Below are 16,623 nucleotides of genomic sequence, written 5' to 3' on the forward strand. Positions count from 1 at the left end.
GCATCTTTTCTACTGTATAAAAAATAAATTTCAGATAAATAAAACTCAGATATCAGATAGATAAACCTTATAGTTCCATTAATGAGACTAATATAGTCACAAACAGACTTCGATTTAGATTTATCATGGGGAACGGATAAGACACTTAGGAGAGGAAGGAAATGAATAGGTCCTCACAAGCTAACACCAATAAAACACATATAAGAGCAAAACAACTGTGTGAGAACGTGCAAGCGAAGCTATGTCTCACTTAACATGTTTAATTATAAAGTCAATTTCAACTGTTATTTACTTATTTGGTACTTAGTAGGTGCCATCTGTTGCAGAAACAGAACATATCTTTTTTTATTTCCTTCTTTTGTGCTTCATAACTTTGGATGGATTAAATAAATAGGAACTCTGCAGCCGCACAAGTGAACAAAAATGACCTGTTATGCTCTCTGACCCATACAAGCCACTTCTCCTTCCATTAAAGAAAAACTGAAAGATTATAATGTTTAGTTTGAAGTCATAGCAGCTATCAATTAAGATGCATCAGAATCAAAACGTTTGTTTCGACCTTATTATTGTCGACCTGTGTGGGAAGATCTTCAATGGAAACTGCCACTTACTTTCAGAATGACATCCAGTCCTTTTAGATGTCTAAACAGGCAGACATAAACATAGTAACAGTCGTTACTAAGGCATATAACCAAAAATAAAGCCTGTCAGATAAATGTCTGCTTGAATCTAAATTGAAATGATAGTGTTTGTGAAAGTGAGAAAGCAGGGTGAGGGAGGAGGGGCCAGTGAACTGAGGTTTTACTCAGCATTCAGTACACTTACTGTCAGCACACAGTGACCGAGTGAGGAAGGACGCTCTTGTCTTTCTCTGTATCTCGCAGTGCTTGTGTGCAACAGAAAAAAACGCTGTTTAAGAGGATATATCGAGAATGCCAGTCTGAAGATCTGCAGGAATTATTAAGGTAAGAGTTGTGGGTTTACTTAACAAAAACAAAAATAGCATGATTTTGTTTTATTGTGTAATTTAATTTGTAGTTATCAGTTTGCGTACATTATATTATTATTATTCATACATTACTTTTGGCTAATACCAAAATATAATTCACAATGCATTTTAAACATATTTTGTTCACACGTATTGCTAAAGTAACTTCCTCAGAAAACAATATTCTGAAAAACAGTTTGACCCTAAGCCAGCAGGAGTAGATGGAGATAAATCTTGTGCCAAGAAAAGTGATTAAAATCAGCTTGTTGTTGGGAAACATGCATGTTCAGATAAAATTTAAAGATCGGAAATCAATTGTTACGGTGAACGTTTAGTTACTTTGATAAGACGTAAATGGGGAAGTTTCTGTGAAGAATGATAGAAGGAGAGAGTCTGAGGGGGTGGCCTGTTGTCATAACTCATGGTGAGAGTGTGCTTCTGCCGTCTGATTTGCTCTTAACACAGGAAGTCTGCTACCTTCCCCTTTTTTTACTCCCTAGATGTGCAATTTGTTCACTATAATTGAACAGTGCACTGTACATCCACTGTACTGTAGGTCACTGTAGAACGACTGCTGTGACATGTTTAGTGTGTGTGTGTGGGTGTGTTTGTGTGTGAAATAAGTCCCCTAAATCAGCTGGTTCTGAGACTTAACCTGACACTAACCAGTCTCAGACCAGGGCTGCATCATGCAAATAAAGCAAATTAGAATTTCTATGTATATAAATTCAATACAAATTAATGTGTGTGCATATATACATATATATATTCCTTTGATTCCTAATATATTATACAAGACATTTTATATGATGTTGAATGTTGAGCGTGTTTATATTGTTCTAGACTGCAAATGAATTATTGTACACAATGGTTGATTGCCTCAGGACTTGTGGTACTGTAGGTGTACAAATCAAGTTGAGTTATTGTTATATTCCAAATTATCTTAAATCCAAAAAATCTGAGTATGAGTTTGACCTTCATGGATCTTGGCACTAAAATTGATGAAATGATAATATGAATGTAAAGTCTGCATTAAAAGTTTCTTGTTTCTGTGGGTCATTTAGTTTGGTCAAAATATAAAATTAAAAGTGAAGTGCTGATGAAAATCAAGTATATTCTTTAAACTTCTACATGGCTTCTGTTCATTCATCTAGCTGGAGCTACAATGTCGTCCCATGTCAAACTGAGGAGGGACAGAGTGGGGACAGCGGACTATGATATACAGATTAAAGGTATAGCGGACGTCCTGACGTTAAATACCCTTTAAGATTTCTGACCAATGAAAGCCAAGACTGATTCCTTTCCCATTTCATTCTGTTGCAAGTTTTGTATGTGCTTCCAAATTACAGATAACAAAATGATTAATCTGTGTTGAAGTTAGTTAATGAAAATACAAGTGTTCATACCTAGTTCATGTTAGCTCAGGTACATTAAATAATATTTACAGATACAGTTTGTAAATATTGAATACTATCTATCTATCTATCTGTCTGTTTGTCTGTCTATCACCATCCGCTTGTTAAACTTTGTGAAGTCAACATGTTCCAGTTGTATTTGACACCTGTCAAATGAAACAGATTAACAGAGAGGAACTGAGAAGTAATAGCTCTCTCTCTCTTTCTCTCCACTAGAGGTGCGTCTGCAGCTGGCGGAGCAGTTGAGGATATTTGACGGTCAGGTGGAGCAGAAGACTCAGGTGTTCCAAGATCTGATTGATTTTTTGCGCAGACGAGGCGAGATTGAGGGGGAGTACGCCCGCTCACTGGACAAACTGTGTGACAGGTTCTCCTCCAGAACCAGGAAGTGAGGATATGAAAAGAAAAGAAAAAAACCACCGTTGATGCATGACAAACTGTTCTTAAAGACAGATACCCCAAACAAAGCAAGCAAAAATGGCACAATAACATATTATATATATAATTCTATGTATACTACCTATCAAAAGTTTGGGGGCAATTAGAAAGTTTGGTAAAGTTGGTTCAATATGTTTACTTAGATTGCATTTTACAATAAAAAATACTTTTATAGCATTTGTTAATCGTAGTTAATGTTAATTTGAACATCTAGTAATAGATTATTAAAATCAAAAGTTGGATCTGGTGATATTGTTCAATGTACTTGAACTAAGGATAAATGGTTTAATTTTATATCAACTAACATTAACTAAAATTAAACAAATACTGTAACAATTGTATTGCTAATTGTTAAATGCATTAGCCAATATTAACAAATTATTGTAAAGTGTTACTAGAAGGCTGCATTTATTTGTTATTTGTTTAAAAATGCAGTCAAAATAGTGATATTGTGTATTATTATTACAATTTAAAGTAACTTTTTTCTATTTAAATGTATTTTTAAAATACACGTTATTCCAGTGCCATTACTCCAGCATTTATTTGAATTACAAACCATTTGTAACATGATAAATTATTTTTTCTGTCACTTTGATCAATTTAATGCATTCTTTTTTTTTAAAACAAAAACAAAAAAACAAATAATTTCTTACTGACCTCAAATTTTAAACAGTAGTGTATATATTTTGTTTTAGGGGAAAAAAAACTGCTGTGTATATATAGCTATGTATTTGTTGCTTACCAGGAACTTTATAACTCGGTTCTCTGTTTCTATGCTCCTCAGGAAGGAGCCCAGCCATCAGACCGTGGTTAACTGCTGGCAGGTGCTGTTGATGCAAACACGTCAGGAGAGCAGAGATCACACTTTCTTGAGTGACAGCTACAGCAACATTCTGCCTCTGCAGCTTTCACACTGTGTTGAAAATGTCCAACGCCTGGCCAAACGGGTACACACCCATCATCACACACACACACACACACACACCATCTCGCTTACACACACATTTTCATAACCTATCACGTTTGCAAAAACAAACACTTGCAAACTTGAAAGAGCAAACATGCCCACATATAAACATGTGGCTTCCTTTGCTCTGACACTTTGCAGACAGTGCCCAGAAACACCTTTCACATAGTCACCTGTCACTTGCCTGACAGTGTAATACAAAGTTGCTAAAATTATCATTTATCTTTCTGTTTTGTTTTGTTTCTTTCATTATTTTATATTTTCAGAGCAGAGAGATTTGCACCCAGTTACAGGAAGGACTTCTGAAGGTTACCACAGAGCTTCATACGGTGAGCTTAACCCCACATTCCTCTCAGCGATCCACATTTTTCTTTCAGAAACCATTCTTACTTGCATTTAATAGACTGTAAAAATGTCACTGCAAACCTCATTCCTATTTTTGTTGAAAACCAGGCCTTGAAGACATATTACCAATACTACACTGAGTTCCTGTCTGCAGAAAGCAAACTTAAGGAGGCAGTCAAACTGGAGGAAAAGCAGAAGCAAAGTGCTTCTAAAAAGATTGAAAGACAAATAGAGAAAGTATATCTCCCTTTTAATACCTAAATATGAAATAGTTGTGAATGAAATTGTTATAATAAAGATATATTTAAGGTTTAGTACAAGTTAAGCTCAATCATCTTATAATGTTGATTAACAAAGAGAGAGAAAGAGAGAATTTCCCAAATATTATATATTTCTCTCTCTCTCTCTCTCTTAAAATTGTATATATGACCATTTATAAGCTTGGTTAGGTTATACAGTTTTTAAAAGAAGTCACTATTTCTTATACTCACTTATGCATTTAATCAAAAATAAAGAAAAAAGGAATGTTGTGAAATATTATTATTATGCAATTTAAACCAATTGTTTCCTATTTCACTGTATTTTAAAGTGTAGGCCTAATTTATTCCTGTGATGGTGAAGCCAAATTTTTTTCAGCCTTACCTCCAGTCTTAAGTGTCACATAATCCTTCACAAATCATTATAATATTCTGAGTTGGTGCTCAATATTTAACATTTCTTGTTATTATCAATGTTAAAAAAAGAGTTTAAAAGTTGTTCTGCTCAATATTTTTATGGAAATAAATATACTTATTTCATGCCTATGTTATTTTATTATTTTGTTGATGGTGTTTTTAAAGAACATTCCGAATGTGTCTAAATTACGTTAATCAACATTATGCTACAAAAAAAAAAAAAAGGATGCAAGACACTGTTACAGTGTTTTGCTTGCATGAATGTGCTGCATCCTCCACTGTGTAGAGTGTTGTGGGGCAAGTGTTCGTGCATATGATTGGCAGAATATAGATCAAAGTGGTTGGTAATTGAGGTCACCTTGTATGATTTGACTTGTGACTCACTGAATATGTGTGGATAAGTGATTGTTCAAGTAACATCTGAGGTTACATCTCACCACTTTATGTGTGCACAGAGGCAAAGTAAAGTTCAGGAGATTCAGCTAAAGAGCACAAAAGCACGTAATGACTACCTCCTCAACTTAGCTGCAGCAAATGCATGCATGAACAAATATTACCTTCAGGATCTCTCCACTCTCATAGATGTGAGTTCATTGCATTCACTCTGTATAACCAGGTTTCAATTCTGAGCAGGTTTAACCCTTTGCATGCTCTCTCAGTGCTGTGATCTGGGTTACCACCAGTCCATTTCCAAGGTGTTTCGTTTTTATCTGGCCAGTCGCCGATGGGCCCAGCAGAACTTGAGCACTAGTATGCAGCAACTGGACACAACTGTGTCAGAACTGAACCAGAACCAGGACAGAGACACTCTCATGCAGGCCAACATCTCAGCATTTTGCCTACCCCTCCGCTTTCAGCACCAGCCCTACGAAGGCGACCAGGTACCAGGTTAATAAAATATGTCTGTATAAATGGGGAAATGTGTGGTTGCTTATGTATGTATCCTTCTTCAGGTGGTTGAGGTGTCGGCAAAGTATGAGATGATGGGCGAGCTGGTGACTCGCTTCCAGCAGCTGCAGTCCAGGTTGACTTCAGTCACCACAGATGTTGATGAGGTACACAAACCCCAACACATCACATTCGGCACTACCACTAAAAATTAGGATAGATGTAGGAATATTTGGAGTGAATGTTGAATCTTTGTGTACTCATTATAAATCTAATGATTCTCTTTTTCTAAACATGAATATGCATACAATGTATTGCAGTCTACCAAATTACTTCAGTCAGCTCAGTCTTCCATGTTGGATGGTATTGTCGAGGACACTTTTGCATCTACCCCAGACTTTCCTACTTGCTCATCATCACCAGAGGGGAACAGTGATATATCAGTCATCAAGACCAATCAGCTGAAACGTAGAGCCAGCTTTCCGGACACTGAGATTTTGTACTTCTCGGTAATCATAATTTTTTATAAATTATTATTATTATTAGATATTTAATATAGTAGATGACATTTTTAAATACTGTTGTTTTAAACCTTTTTATTCATCAAAGAACCCAGAAAAAAATGCATCATGGTTTCCCACTATTTTTAATTTAATTATTTTCAACATTGATAATATATATATATATATATATAGATATAGATATAGATATAGATATAGATATAGATATATAAATAGATATAGACAGTGGAGATCAAAACTAGAGAACCTACAAGTTACTAAATTTCAAGGTCACTGCTTAGTCCTGTTTGAAGTTTCCCTAACCCATGAAGAAGGGTCATTTTTTAAGCATATTTCATAAACGAATTGTATTCTGATGCACAGTACAAAAAACTGAATTGAGATATTTGAAAAAGAACTCTGATCAAAATCAGAGAACACTTACAGATACCTACAAGTTATTGGTGTTAATCTGGCACCTAGTGCTCTAAAGTGACTGAAAACCTGTGACAGCAGGGTGTCCATACGAAGGCCAAGGATGACCTTTTCAGCCATTGCAAGAAAAGTTGGTCATTCCAAATCTGTGATTTCTCGAATATTGCAGGTTTATAATGACACTAATTCATTCAAGTCACCTAAAAAGGCTGGTTGTCCATGCAAGACAAATGAATGAGAAGACAGCATAATAAAGAGAATCTCATGCAGAAACTGGTTCAGCACTGCAGCTGGAATTGCTTGCCAGTACAGCTCTGAACAGGGTATGGATCTGTCTCGGCATGTTTAAGAGAAGTCGAATTGAAAGTGCACTCTGCAGTGACCAGGCCTCTCATCAGCAGAAAGAATCAAAAGGCTAAGCTCACCTTTGCTAAGGAGCATGTTGTGTAGAGAGACAGAACTGGTCCAAGGTTCACTTTAGTGATGAGGGCAAGTTTAATTTATTTGGGTCTGATGGGAATCATTTTGTTCAGTGTTAAACTGGTGAAAAACTGAAGCCCAAGTGTTTAAAGAAGTCAGCGAAAAGTGGAGGAGGAAGTGTCATTGTTAGGGGGATGTTTCTTCAGCAGGGTGTTGGGCCTCTTTAACAGATACATTGCAGAGAGAATGCAAATGTTTATCAGAACCTCCTGCAGCAGCATGCAGTTCCTTCCCTGCAAGCATCGCTGATTCAGCCTGCAATTTTCATGCAAGACAATACACTTGTCACACTGCAAAACGGGTAAAGCAGTTCCTTGAAGCTAAGAACACTGAAATAATGAAATGAGTCCTGATCTAAACCTGACTCAAAATCTCTGGAAAATCCTTGGTGACAAAATTATGGCATAGAGACCTATTACAGTCACTGAACTATACGAGACTAGAATAAAAGCAGAGCATGATCACACCAGAGCAGTGTGAGAAAATACTTCGATCCTGCGGCAGCAGATGTGCTGAAAACATTCAACACCAAGGCCTCTACACTTCCTACTAATGTTTTGAGAGTTGTAACTTGATAAGGTCAGTAACAGTTTTTACTGTGCTCTAATTTCACATGTTAATGGAACCGTGGTATACCTACAGCTAATATTCCTTCAAATTCTGAGAAATGAGAAAAAATTATTTGTAGTATTTATAGATTGTTCTCTAATTTTGATCTCCACTGAGAATATATATATAAATATTATTAAAATGAAACAAATAATAATAATGTTAACTATTATATTTTTGTATAATGTTTATATATTTATATAGTCAGTTGTAGTTGTAGTGGCATTAGGTTCTCTATTGCTGTTTTTGTCTGACATTTTCTATTTAATGTGACTTTATATTACAGAAAGTCAGGGACCATCTATGTAACAGCTCTTTAATATCAAAACTGGAAGCTAAACATGACCTGCTAAAGGTTGCCATTCAGAAAGGTGGAACAATGTCTCCTATTTTTACAGAAATTGTTGGAATGAAACAAATGTTTTCAAGTTTGTTCTTCTGTTTCTTTCTTATTAGCTGAAAATGTTGCCAGTAACCATTCCAGGTAAGGAAACTAAGGCTTATAATAGATATCTTTTCTATGTCAAAACCTTTGGCAATATCCCTACATTTTATTGGGGTGCCAAGAGCAGTGATGACTATAATTAATCATTTCTGTTTATTTAGAACATGCTCCAAAAGATCTGTGCGTCACAAAAAGAGTTGTACCCAGATCAGCCAGAAGCTTTTCAATGGGGATCTACTATCATACATCCAAGTAATGTTCTCTGATTCAGGACGTGTTCTGGATTCACTCAAAACAGTTAAAGGCAACTGACACAATCTGTGCTTCTTCCCCATCAGGCATCAGGACAACTCATTCCTGCAATTGTGGAGAGCTGCATTCGGTTCATCAACCTCAATGGTAAATCTAAGTCAGTAGAAAATGCCTCTTTCTACCATTCTTTCCATCTTAATCATTGCTTTTCTTACCTATTAATTGTTTTTTATCTGGTAAGGTTTACACCATGAGGGATTGTTCAGAGTGCCAGGATCTCAGATGGTGGTGAATCAGCTGAAGGATGCGTTTGAGAAAGGTATGTGCATTGGGTGATGATATTCTCCTCCCTTTCTCTGAGCATTAATAACAGGCTGTGATTTGTGTATTAATTCGTAGGCGATGACCCACTCGCTGATGGGGGGTGTGACATGGACTCTGTGGCTGGAGTGCTAAAACTTTATTTTAGAGGACTAGAGAAACCCCTGTTTCCTGAGGAAAATTATGAGCAGCTGATGGAGTGTGGGCGTAAGAGTGTTTTACCACACTATCATGTGCTTCTATGTGTACTGTGTGTATGTTATCTTTCCTGTGATAAGATTTTCTATTTAAACAGGAAGTTTGGGCAGGTCATATTGCAAGGCTGTTTGTAGTATGCCATTAGGCTTTAGTTTAGTTTATCTTTTCAGTGCCTGCTTTAAAATCCAACAAAATTGCTTTATGACATACATTACCTTAAGATTTTATGATCCTTTGATGAGTTCCTTCAACATGTGGAACTGAACAGGAAAAAACTGAGTGAAATTTTTCAAATTGGAGGTTTTAGCCATCTTTAGTTCTCGACAAAGGTTCGGGAAAGCCCATTGAGCTTGTCGCTGTAGTATCCAAGATTTCACCCATTTAGTGTGGCTTCTCCGAATTTCACGCCTCCTATTACTCTTTTCTTCTTCTACAATAGCAAGACCAAGTGCTGACAACGGCAGTGAAATTTGCAGATTATCAGACATATTTGCACAAATATATATATATATATATATATATATATATATATATATATATATATATATATATATATATATAGATATAGATAGATAGATATTGCTAGTAATATTTTATAATTATTTTTATTTAAAGTGCTACTACTTTAATTTTTCTAAATATGACTGATTTTGCCATTATTGATTTAGCTATTGCCTATTAAAGAGCATTTTCTTGGACAAATGTCCATGTTTTTGGTCAAAGAAAAAGGCTTACCATTTTAAATTGGCGACGGGAAGTCGTGGCCTGGTGGTTAGAGAATCGGACTCACAATCGAAGGGTTGTGGGTTCGAGTCTCGGGCCGGCAGGAATTGTGGGTGGGGGGAGTGCATGTAGAGTTCTCTCACCACCCTCAATACCACGACTTAGGTGCCCTTGAGCAAGGCACCGAACCCCCAACTGCTCCCCGGGCGCCGCAGCATAAATGGCTGCCCACTGCTCCGGGTGTGTGTTCACAGTGTGTGTGTGTGTTCACTGCTCTGTGTGTGTGCATTTCGGATGGGTTAAATGCAGAGCACAAATTCTGAGTATGGGTCACCATACTTGGCCGAATGTCACTTCACTTCACTTCACTTCAAATTCATATCTGCTAAAAGTTTATTTTTGTCAACTTCCAGTCGTAACTGCAATGAACTAATTTTATGGAGTCTTTAACTTTACCCCGCTTACAGAAATAGATGACGAGACAAAAAAGGTATCACAGCTGAAGTGTGTCATCTCCTCATATCCTGCCTCGCTCATCATTGTAATGAGATATCTTTTTGCATTCCTTCACCAGTAAGTATTATAAGGTGTCGTTTGGTTTTGCCCTTTATCAGTCACAAAAATCCACATCTGAATGTCTGTACGTGTGTCTAAAGTGTCTCCCAGTACAGTGACGAGAATATGATGCAGCCCTATAACCTGGCAGTGTGTTTTGGTCCCAGTCTGGTGAGGGGGCCAAACAACGGCGATGCAGCAGAGCTTCAGCGCATCAACTCCCTGGTCAAGAGCATCATTATCCAACATGAGAGCATCTTCCTTAGCCAGAATGAATTGCCTGGGCCAGTGTATGAAAAGTGCATGACATTAGAAGACGACGACTGGTAAGAATTAAGCTCGTCTTTGTAGTATACTGTACTACATACATACTATGTGCTTACATAAACATGATAGTTGTTAAAGCTGCTTTGAAATTGTGTATTGTGAAAAGCGCTATACAAATAAAATGAAAATTACTTTATCTTTCTCATGTCTACAGTGAGGCTGTAGCAGAAGAAGGAGATGGAGAATCGGAGCAATCGCAAATGAAAGAAGCAAAAGACGGTACAGTTGACATGGTTTACTTATCAATATTTGGACTAGCAGAACTTAACTGATTCCATTTGGACTGTTTTGTGCAGAGCTGCAGGGAGTGGCCTTGTTCGACTACACGGGTCGTTCTTCAATTGAGCTGTCCTTTAAACAAGGAGACCATCTCATCCTACACAGCAAAGCCTCCTCTGATTGGTGGAAAGGGGAAGTTAATGGGACAAAGGGTCTCATCCCAATTAAATATGTCAGTGTGTCGTGGTAGGTTTTCATCTCTTGGATAGCCACTTTCATCAAAGAAAAATGGCAGATAAAATTCTTTCCAGTGCTACATTTCTTATAAGTATGACGTAAAATAAATATATGAGCACATTCTACTAAAATTCATATGGGACATTCTGTAAAGCTTGTCTGAATTAACAACAGTAACCAAGGGGGCAGATCTTTGCAAATGGTCAGCTGAAGATAGTGATTGCACGCCTTTTGTTTGCTTGATTTTCCATAACCAATGCATTTATACACCCATTTATGTCAGTCTTTTGAGTTTCATAATTGTATGGGGTGTTTTATGACTTATTGATTTAAAATACTTATAGAATGTGACTCATCATGTGTCAATGCCACAATCAGTTACTACCAGCCGCAGTCTGGAGTGTCCTAACACTTCTCAATCCTCTCTCACTATGTTGGTTAGCATGGATGGAGGCCAAGATCAGAAGGGGAAGGAAATTTCGAAATCCAGCATTGGCAGACAGCAGACAGAAGAAGAGCAGAAAGCAGAGCAAAGTACACGGTAAAGCACTTGTTTCATGAGAACTGCTGAATGTAAAGACATGATCTATAGAACCATGTGGAGTTTTTTTTGTCCTAGTAAAACCATGGTAGTTATTCTTTAAAAAGCTTTATCATACAGAGTGCCAAAGTGCCATCCACTTTTTCAATGGCCTTGATTCCTTGGTTTTTCTATTCCCTTTTACCTTAGGGATTTTTTAAGTCTTTGTTAAAGCGTTTTAAGCAGTGAACCAAACCAGCCAGCTGTGAGGTGAAAAAGTATTTGTAAAATCAAAAGACAAAGGTACAAGACTGTGAACTTAATGGCTTTAATGAAGGAAAGAACTACAATCCCATGATGCATTGTGAATGACAATCCAATTAAAAATATCTTTATGTATATCTGAACAATACACATTTTGTTTATTGCAAAATATACAAATACAGTAAATAAACGTTTAAGTATTTTGAGAATTTAGGGAATGAAATAATGAAATAATGTATACTGGCTTAAACAAAAGCATACACCATAAATTAACAACCTCATAGCTCAAATTAGGTCGTCTTCGTAGGTTTTTAATTTATTGTTGAAAAATGTGGAGAAAATAAATTTTTAGAATTTTTAGATTTTTACTTCTGGAACCTTATTGTTGTAATCTGTCCATATAAAGCAGGAAAGAAATACGCATGTAATCTAAGTGAACTTAATGTGAACCCCATTCTTACTTCATAATGATGATCAATAGAATTTCAGTCTTACTGCATAATGATGACCAATGAATGACTCAGTAACTAGCTAAATTTAATAATTCTGTCCGTATTCTTTTCCAGGCTGAAGGTCACAAGTGACAAAGCGGGAGTCGGGCCAAGTCATGTCACAAAGGTTTCGTTGCAAATACTCACAGGACAATATGCACAGCCAGGACATTCTCCTGGAGCTCTGCGGAAAACATTAGAGTGTGTAATTAGACTGTTTACTTGCTATTTACACAGATTAGTATCTGCAGAATAGTGACAAAATCAGTAAATGTATAACTTTCACAGCCCTCAAATGAGACGATCCACTGCAGAGGGAGGAAGCGGAGAGGAACACTCAGCAGAAGTGGATAAGGTCAGGACATTTAAATCTCGTTTATAATGTTAATTACAATTTTCCATCCTCCCTCATTTAAATTGTATTTTTGTCAAATACTATCTTGCAGAATGTGCATCACATGATGCACTCAGTGTTTAAAGAGCTCCTCATTCGCCAATCTTCCCCAGATCAAAACACATCTGCATCCTCAGAGATCACCTCCTCTGTGCAAACGCTTACAAACAAAGGGTCAGGATGGAAAGGAAAGGGTTTATTTAGATCAGCTGACCATACAGACTGAAAAAAGAACAAGGGCAAAACAGTTTAACCAAAGTCAGAAACACAAGAAAATGTGGGTGAAACATCAGTTGAGTGAGAGCTGAATTCTCTGTTTGTGTTGTTTTTTTTTTTATTTAAATGTGTGTTGTAACAGTAATAGTATGTTCATTGAGTTGCATTTTTCATTTTCTCAAGACACTTTGTTGTAATAAGCAAGTTTTTTTTGTTTTTTTTACATTTTTAATTTATAATATGAAAACTGTGTAAGAAATGTAAAACGCCACACAGCAAAGATATACCTAACAGTCCTGAGATATCATGACAGTCAGTACCGTCGCAAGCAGAGGTGTCATGCCCATTCAAATTTAATTGTAATGGCCAATCAGAGATGCTCAGATGAGTCATCGCACGTTTTGTTCACTTGCTTGCTGACTGTACAGATGTGCGTACGAATGTAAGTAAGATATTCATTTCACAGTGTAAACCTCTTCAGTGACTTTAATGGGAATTTTGAAAGTGCCTGAACTCTGGCTAGACTGAAGTGAAAATATTATTTGATAATGTGAATGTTCTTTGCTCTCTGTAAAATGAAAATGATAGTAACTTAAAACATTGTCATTAAATTCACATTAAATACAAAGTCAGTTGTATTAAAAATATTTTATGGCATGACTACCATATCTGGTTTTCATGTAAAAAGTCAGGTTTTTATGTGTAGTTAATAGATTACACTATTACTCTACTTTGTCCATCACCCATTATAGTTCAAATAACAATCGGGTGCAAAACGCATTTACCTACACATGATTGGGAATAGGCCTAGAGAGAAATATTTCAAATAAAAAGGAAAAATAAAACATAAGCCTGTATCAGTTATACTTTGCCATTGTGGCTGCTGTGTCACATGACAAGCATGACGAGATGCCCCCACCCCCATTCGCGCCCCCTCAAGAATCATGACTGCATGACGTCCCTGGTGCAAGGGCTGTGCCAAGTGTGCGACCCCACAGGGCCTCGTGCTTCTAGAGGGCCTCGCTTCTGGCCTGCAATTTATGTTATGTCTAATTTTTATTACACTTTTTACTAATAAATAGTGTTTTCTTAGTTGGTGTGGCAAGGATGAAGTTGCCGATCCTGACTTTCCATCTACTCATTATACGTGCCTTTAGAGAGAAGTGCATCTTTACGGAATATGATTATAATGGAAGAGTTTTTGTTTTCGATATGTTTTATTTCATTAAGTAGTAATTTAAAGCTTTCTATTGATATATTTGTAATGTCTGTGAGGCATGTATTCATTGAGTTTCAGTTCATTTTTGTGAAGCGCACCGGTTCAAGATGAGACGGCAGAAAGCACATCATGATTATTTTCTTGATTTTATAAAAACACAACGTTTTGTTGATATTGTGAGTGCAGACAAATAAAAGTAGACCCTACAGTTAGGCTATAACTTACAAACATGTGAATGTGGTATGTATGCAATTTCCTGTGAAATCTGTCCCGACAACTCTAAAATATAAATAATTATTATTCTGAAAGTGTATTTGTGTGATGTAAATTCATGGTTTTAAAATCTGGAATGCATTTTCTTTTCTGTCCCATTGATAACATTTTGTTATTTTTATGTAAAAATGTACTTCACTGTATTACAGCCTGTTAAGTTTTTATTGATGCGCTTATATGTGAATCATTTTGCGCTACTACAGTGCCCAGTGTTAATATTAAACATAATAGATACATTTGAAGTGATTTGTAAGAATTTTGATGAAAGCTCAACAAATGTAGACTACTGTCGTCCCACCATCTCCTGTATATTCGATCTAATAGCAATCTATAGATATTCTATTTGGTTAATTTGCTTTTGATATTTATATTGATTTTCAGGGATATCAATGATATGAGCTCCTGACTGCGTCCTGACAAAGGGTCCTCCTACCTCATGTTCAGATGTTTCCATAAACAGCCAGACATTATCTTGTCTCTTTAATGACCCTGACAATGTAGAAAGGCATTTTTTCTTGAGGCAACAAGTTATTGAATCACTAAATGTAGGCCAAATCATTGCAGTATTGTACAGTGCCATTGTACTGTTCATTCGGGGTTTTTTTTGTTTTTTTTTAAAGATAATTTGTTACTATTCATGTAAAAGCTACAAGCTAGTTGTATTTCTGACTAATGAACACCTGAGGGCAGTAAGACTCTTCAAATATGAGCAAAGTCGCAAGTCATAGTCATCAGTTGCATTTCCTTCAAGATTTAGTAACATTAATAACTTTAGTATAATGATCATTTTTCTAAAGTATAATTACACAAACCCGAAACATTCTTTCCATAAAAACGACAGGATAATTGCCTACAAAAGGTACAAGTTACAAAACACTTTACCAGTTCATTCCACAGTAGGCTACTTTCCAAACTCCAAACTAATTTGACAGTTTTAAATTTTTTATCAACTTTATAGGTCATTCATAACTTTTCTATAATACTACAACACTTACAGTTATTTGCAGAATGCAATGTCTTGCCATTCAAAATGTGTTTCTTGTCTGCTCAGTATCCAGCAGCGTGTCAGCTGCCAGAGCGGCCTAAGGTGAACTGAACCTCGATGTGTAAGTCATTTCACCCTTATTAAAGAGTAATGCTCAAAGCTTATGCAATACTGTAAAATAAACAAGCAGTCCTTGCAGAAATTCTGGAAAACATTCTTATAAAAGGCTCCTAGATAAATATTATGGAGATGAAATGGGGTACAAACTAATCTTATTTTGAGCAGCTTTTTATTACATAGGCTGATCCTATATTGTATCTTCATGCATGATCTGATTTGGTGTACAAATTATTTTAGCAGCAGCAGATTTAAACATCCTTACTTTGTTTATTATCCTTTCAGCCCTCTCTTGACAATTATATACAAGTGCTAATGTAGAGCAGCTTCATTCAGGTTTTATATTACATGAAGTTCACACTGTGGTTTTCTCAGCTGTGTCTTGGGATACATTTTAAACGGTTACACAGTACTAGAATAATATATTTCATTATGAAAACTGTAAACTTTGATTGCTAAAATCCAAACTCAGTTTTGAAGGACTCTACTGGCAGAAAAATAATTATTTATATATGAGTGAGATTCCACAGATGCTTTTGCTCCAAAATGAAGAAAAAAAAAATGTTGCAGACAACAATTGAATGCATCCATCACTCTGACATGATTTTACTATAATGAGAAATCTGATTGATTTTCTTTGCGAGTTTCATTTTATATTCGACCCTAATTACTTCTTGACTGAAGGGTCGGCCACTGCATGTCAACCTCTAAACAGACATACTCTTATTTATATCTCTAAAACTGCCAGAAACGGCTATGAATTAGTGAATGAACCTCGGACACAGAACGCCGTCCAGCACCGGCAGGATTTCTGTGGTCCTCCTGACCACAGCCATTAATAATCCCTGCGTAGCTGTCTTACAAACCATATGGGATGAGAAGAAATTATGATTTCATTTATAAGAATGTTTCAGTGATCCAAATGTATCCCACATGATCCCGGTTTTAAGGTTTGCACTTCAAAACGGATGTACTTTTTTTTTTTGCCACGTAAACAGTGTTTGATAAAGCTCCTCTGTCAGTTCACATTAGTTTAATACTGGTCTTCATTGTATTTCCTGTTCTCAGAGGGAACTAACTTAAAAAGGATTCTATGTATAACCTGGAATCCAAAGAGATGTGCATATG

The 16,623-nt window shown here is 36.3% G+C and overlaps 1 protein-coding gene across 1 annotated transcript; it reads left to right on the top strand.

Moving 5' to 3' along the window:
• Positions 1–88: 88 nt before the first annotated feature.
• LOC132118211 (SLIT-ROBO Rho GTPase-activating protein 3-like) lies at positions 89–12,911 on the top strand. The gene is made up of 24 exons (XM_059527881.1): positions 89–965; positions 2,143–2,220; positions 2,620–2,791; positions 3,626–3,788; positions 4,075–4,137; positions 4,262–4,390; positions 5,283–5,411; positions 5,487–5,708; positions 5,781–5,882; positions 6,036–6,224; positions 8,026–8,110; positions 8,196–8,223; positions 8,346–8,436; positions 8,523–8,583; positions 8,678–8,755; positions 8,836–8,964; positions 10,146–10,251; positions 10,335–10,559; positions 10,715–10,779; positions 10,857–11,025; positions 11,459–11,557; positions 12,367–12,492; positions 12,580–12,646; positions 12,738–12,911. Exons 2-24 carry the CDS (start codon positions 2,154–2,156, stop codon positions 12,909–12,911), a joined length of 2,739 nt encoding a protein of 912 aa, XP_059383864.1. The 5' UTR covers positions 89–965; positions 2,143–2,153.
• The last annotated feature ends 3,712 nt before the right edge of the window (positions 12,912–16,623 follow it).

This window comes from Carassius carassius, chromosome 37 (assembly GCF_963082965.1).
Source record: "Carassius carassius chromosome 37, fCarCar2.1, whole genome shotgun sequence".
Lineage (NCBI taxonomy): Eukaryota > Metazoa > Chordata > Actinopteri > Cypriniformes > Cyprinidae > Carassius > Carassius carassius.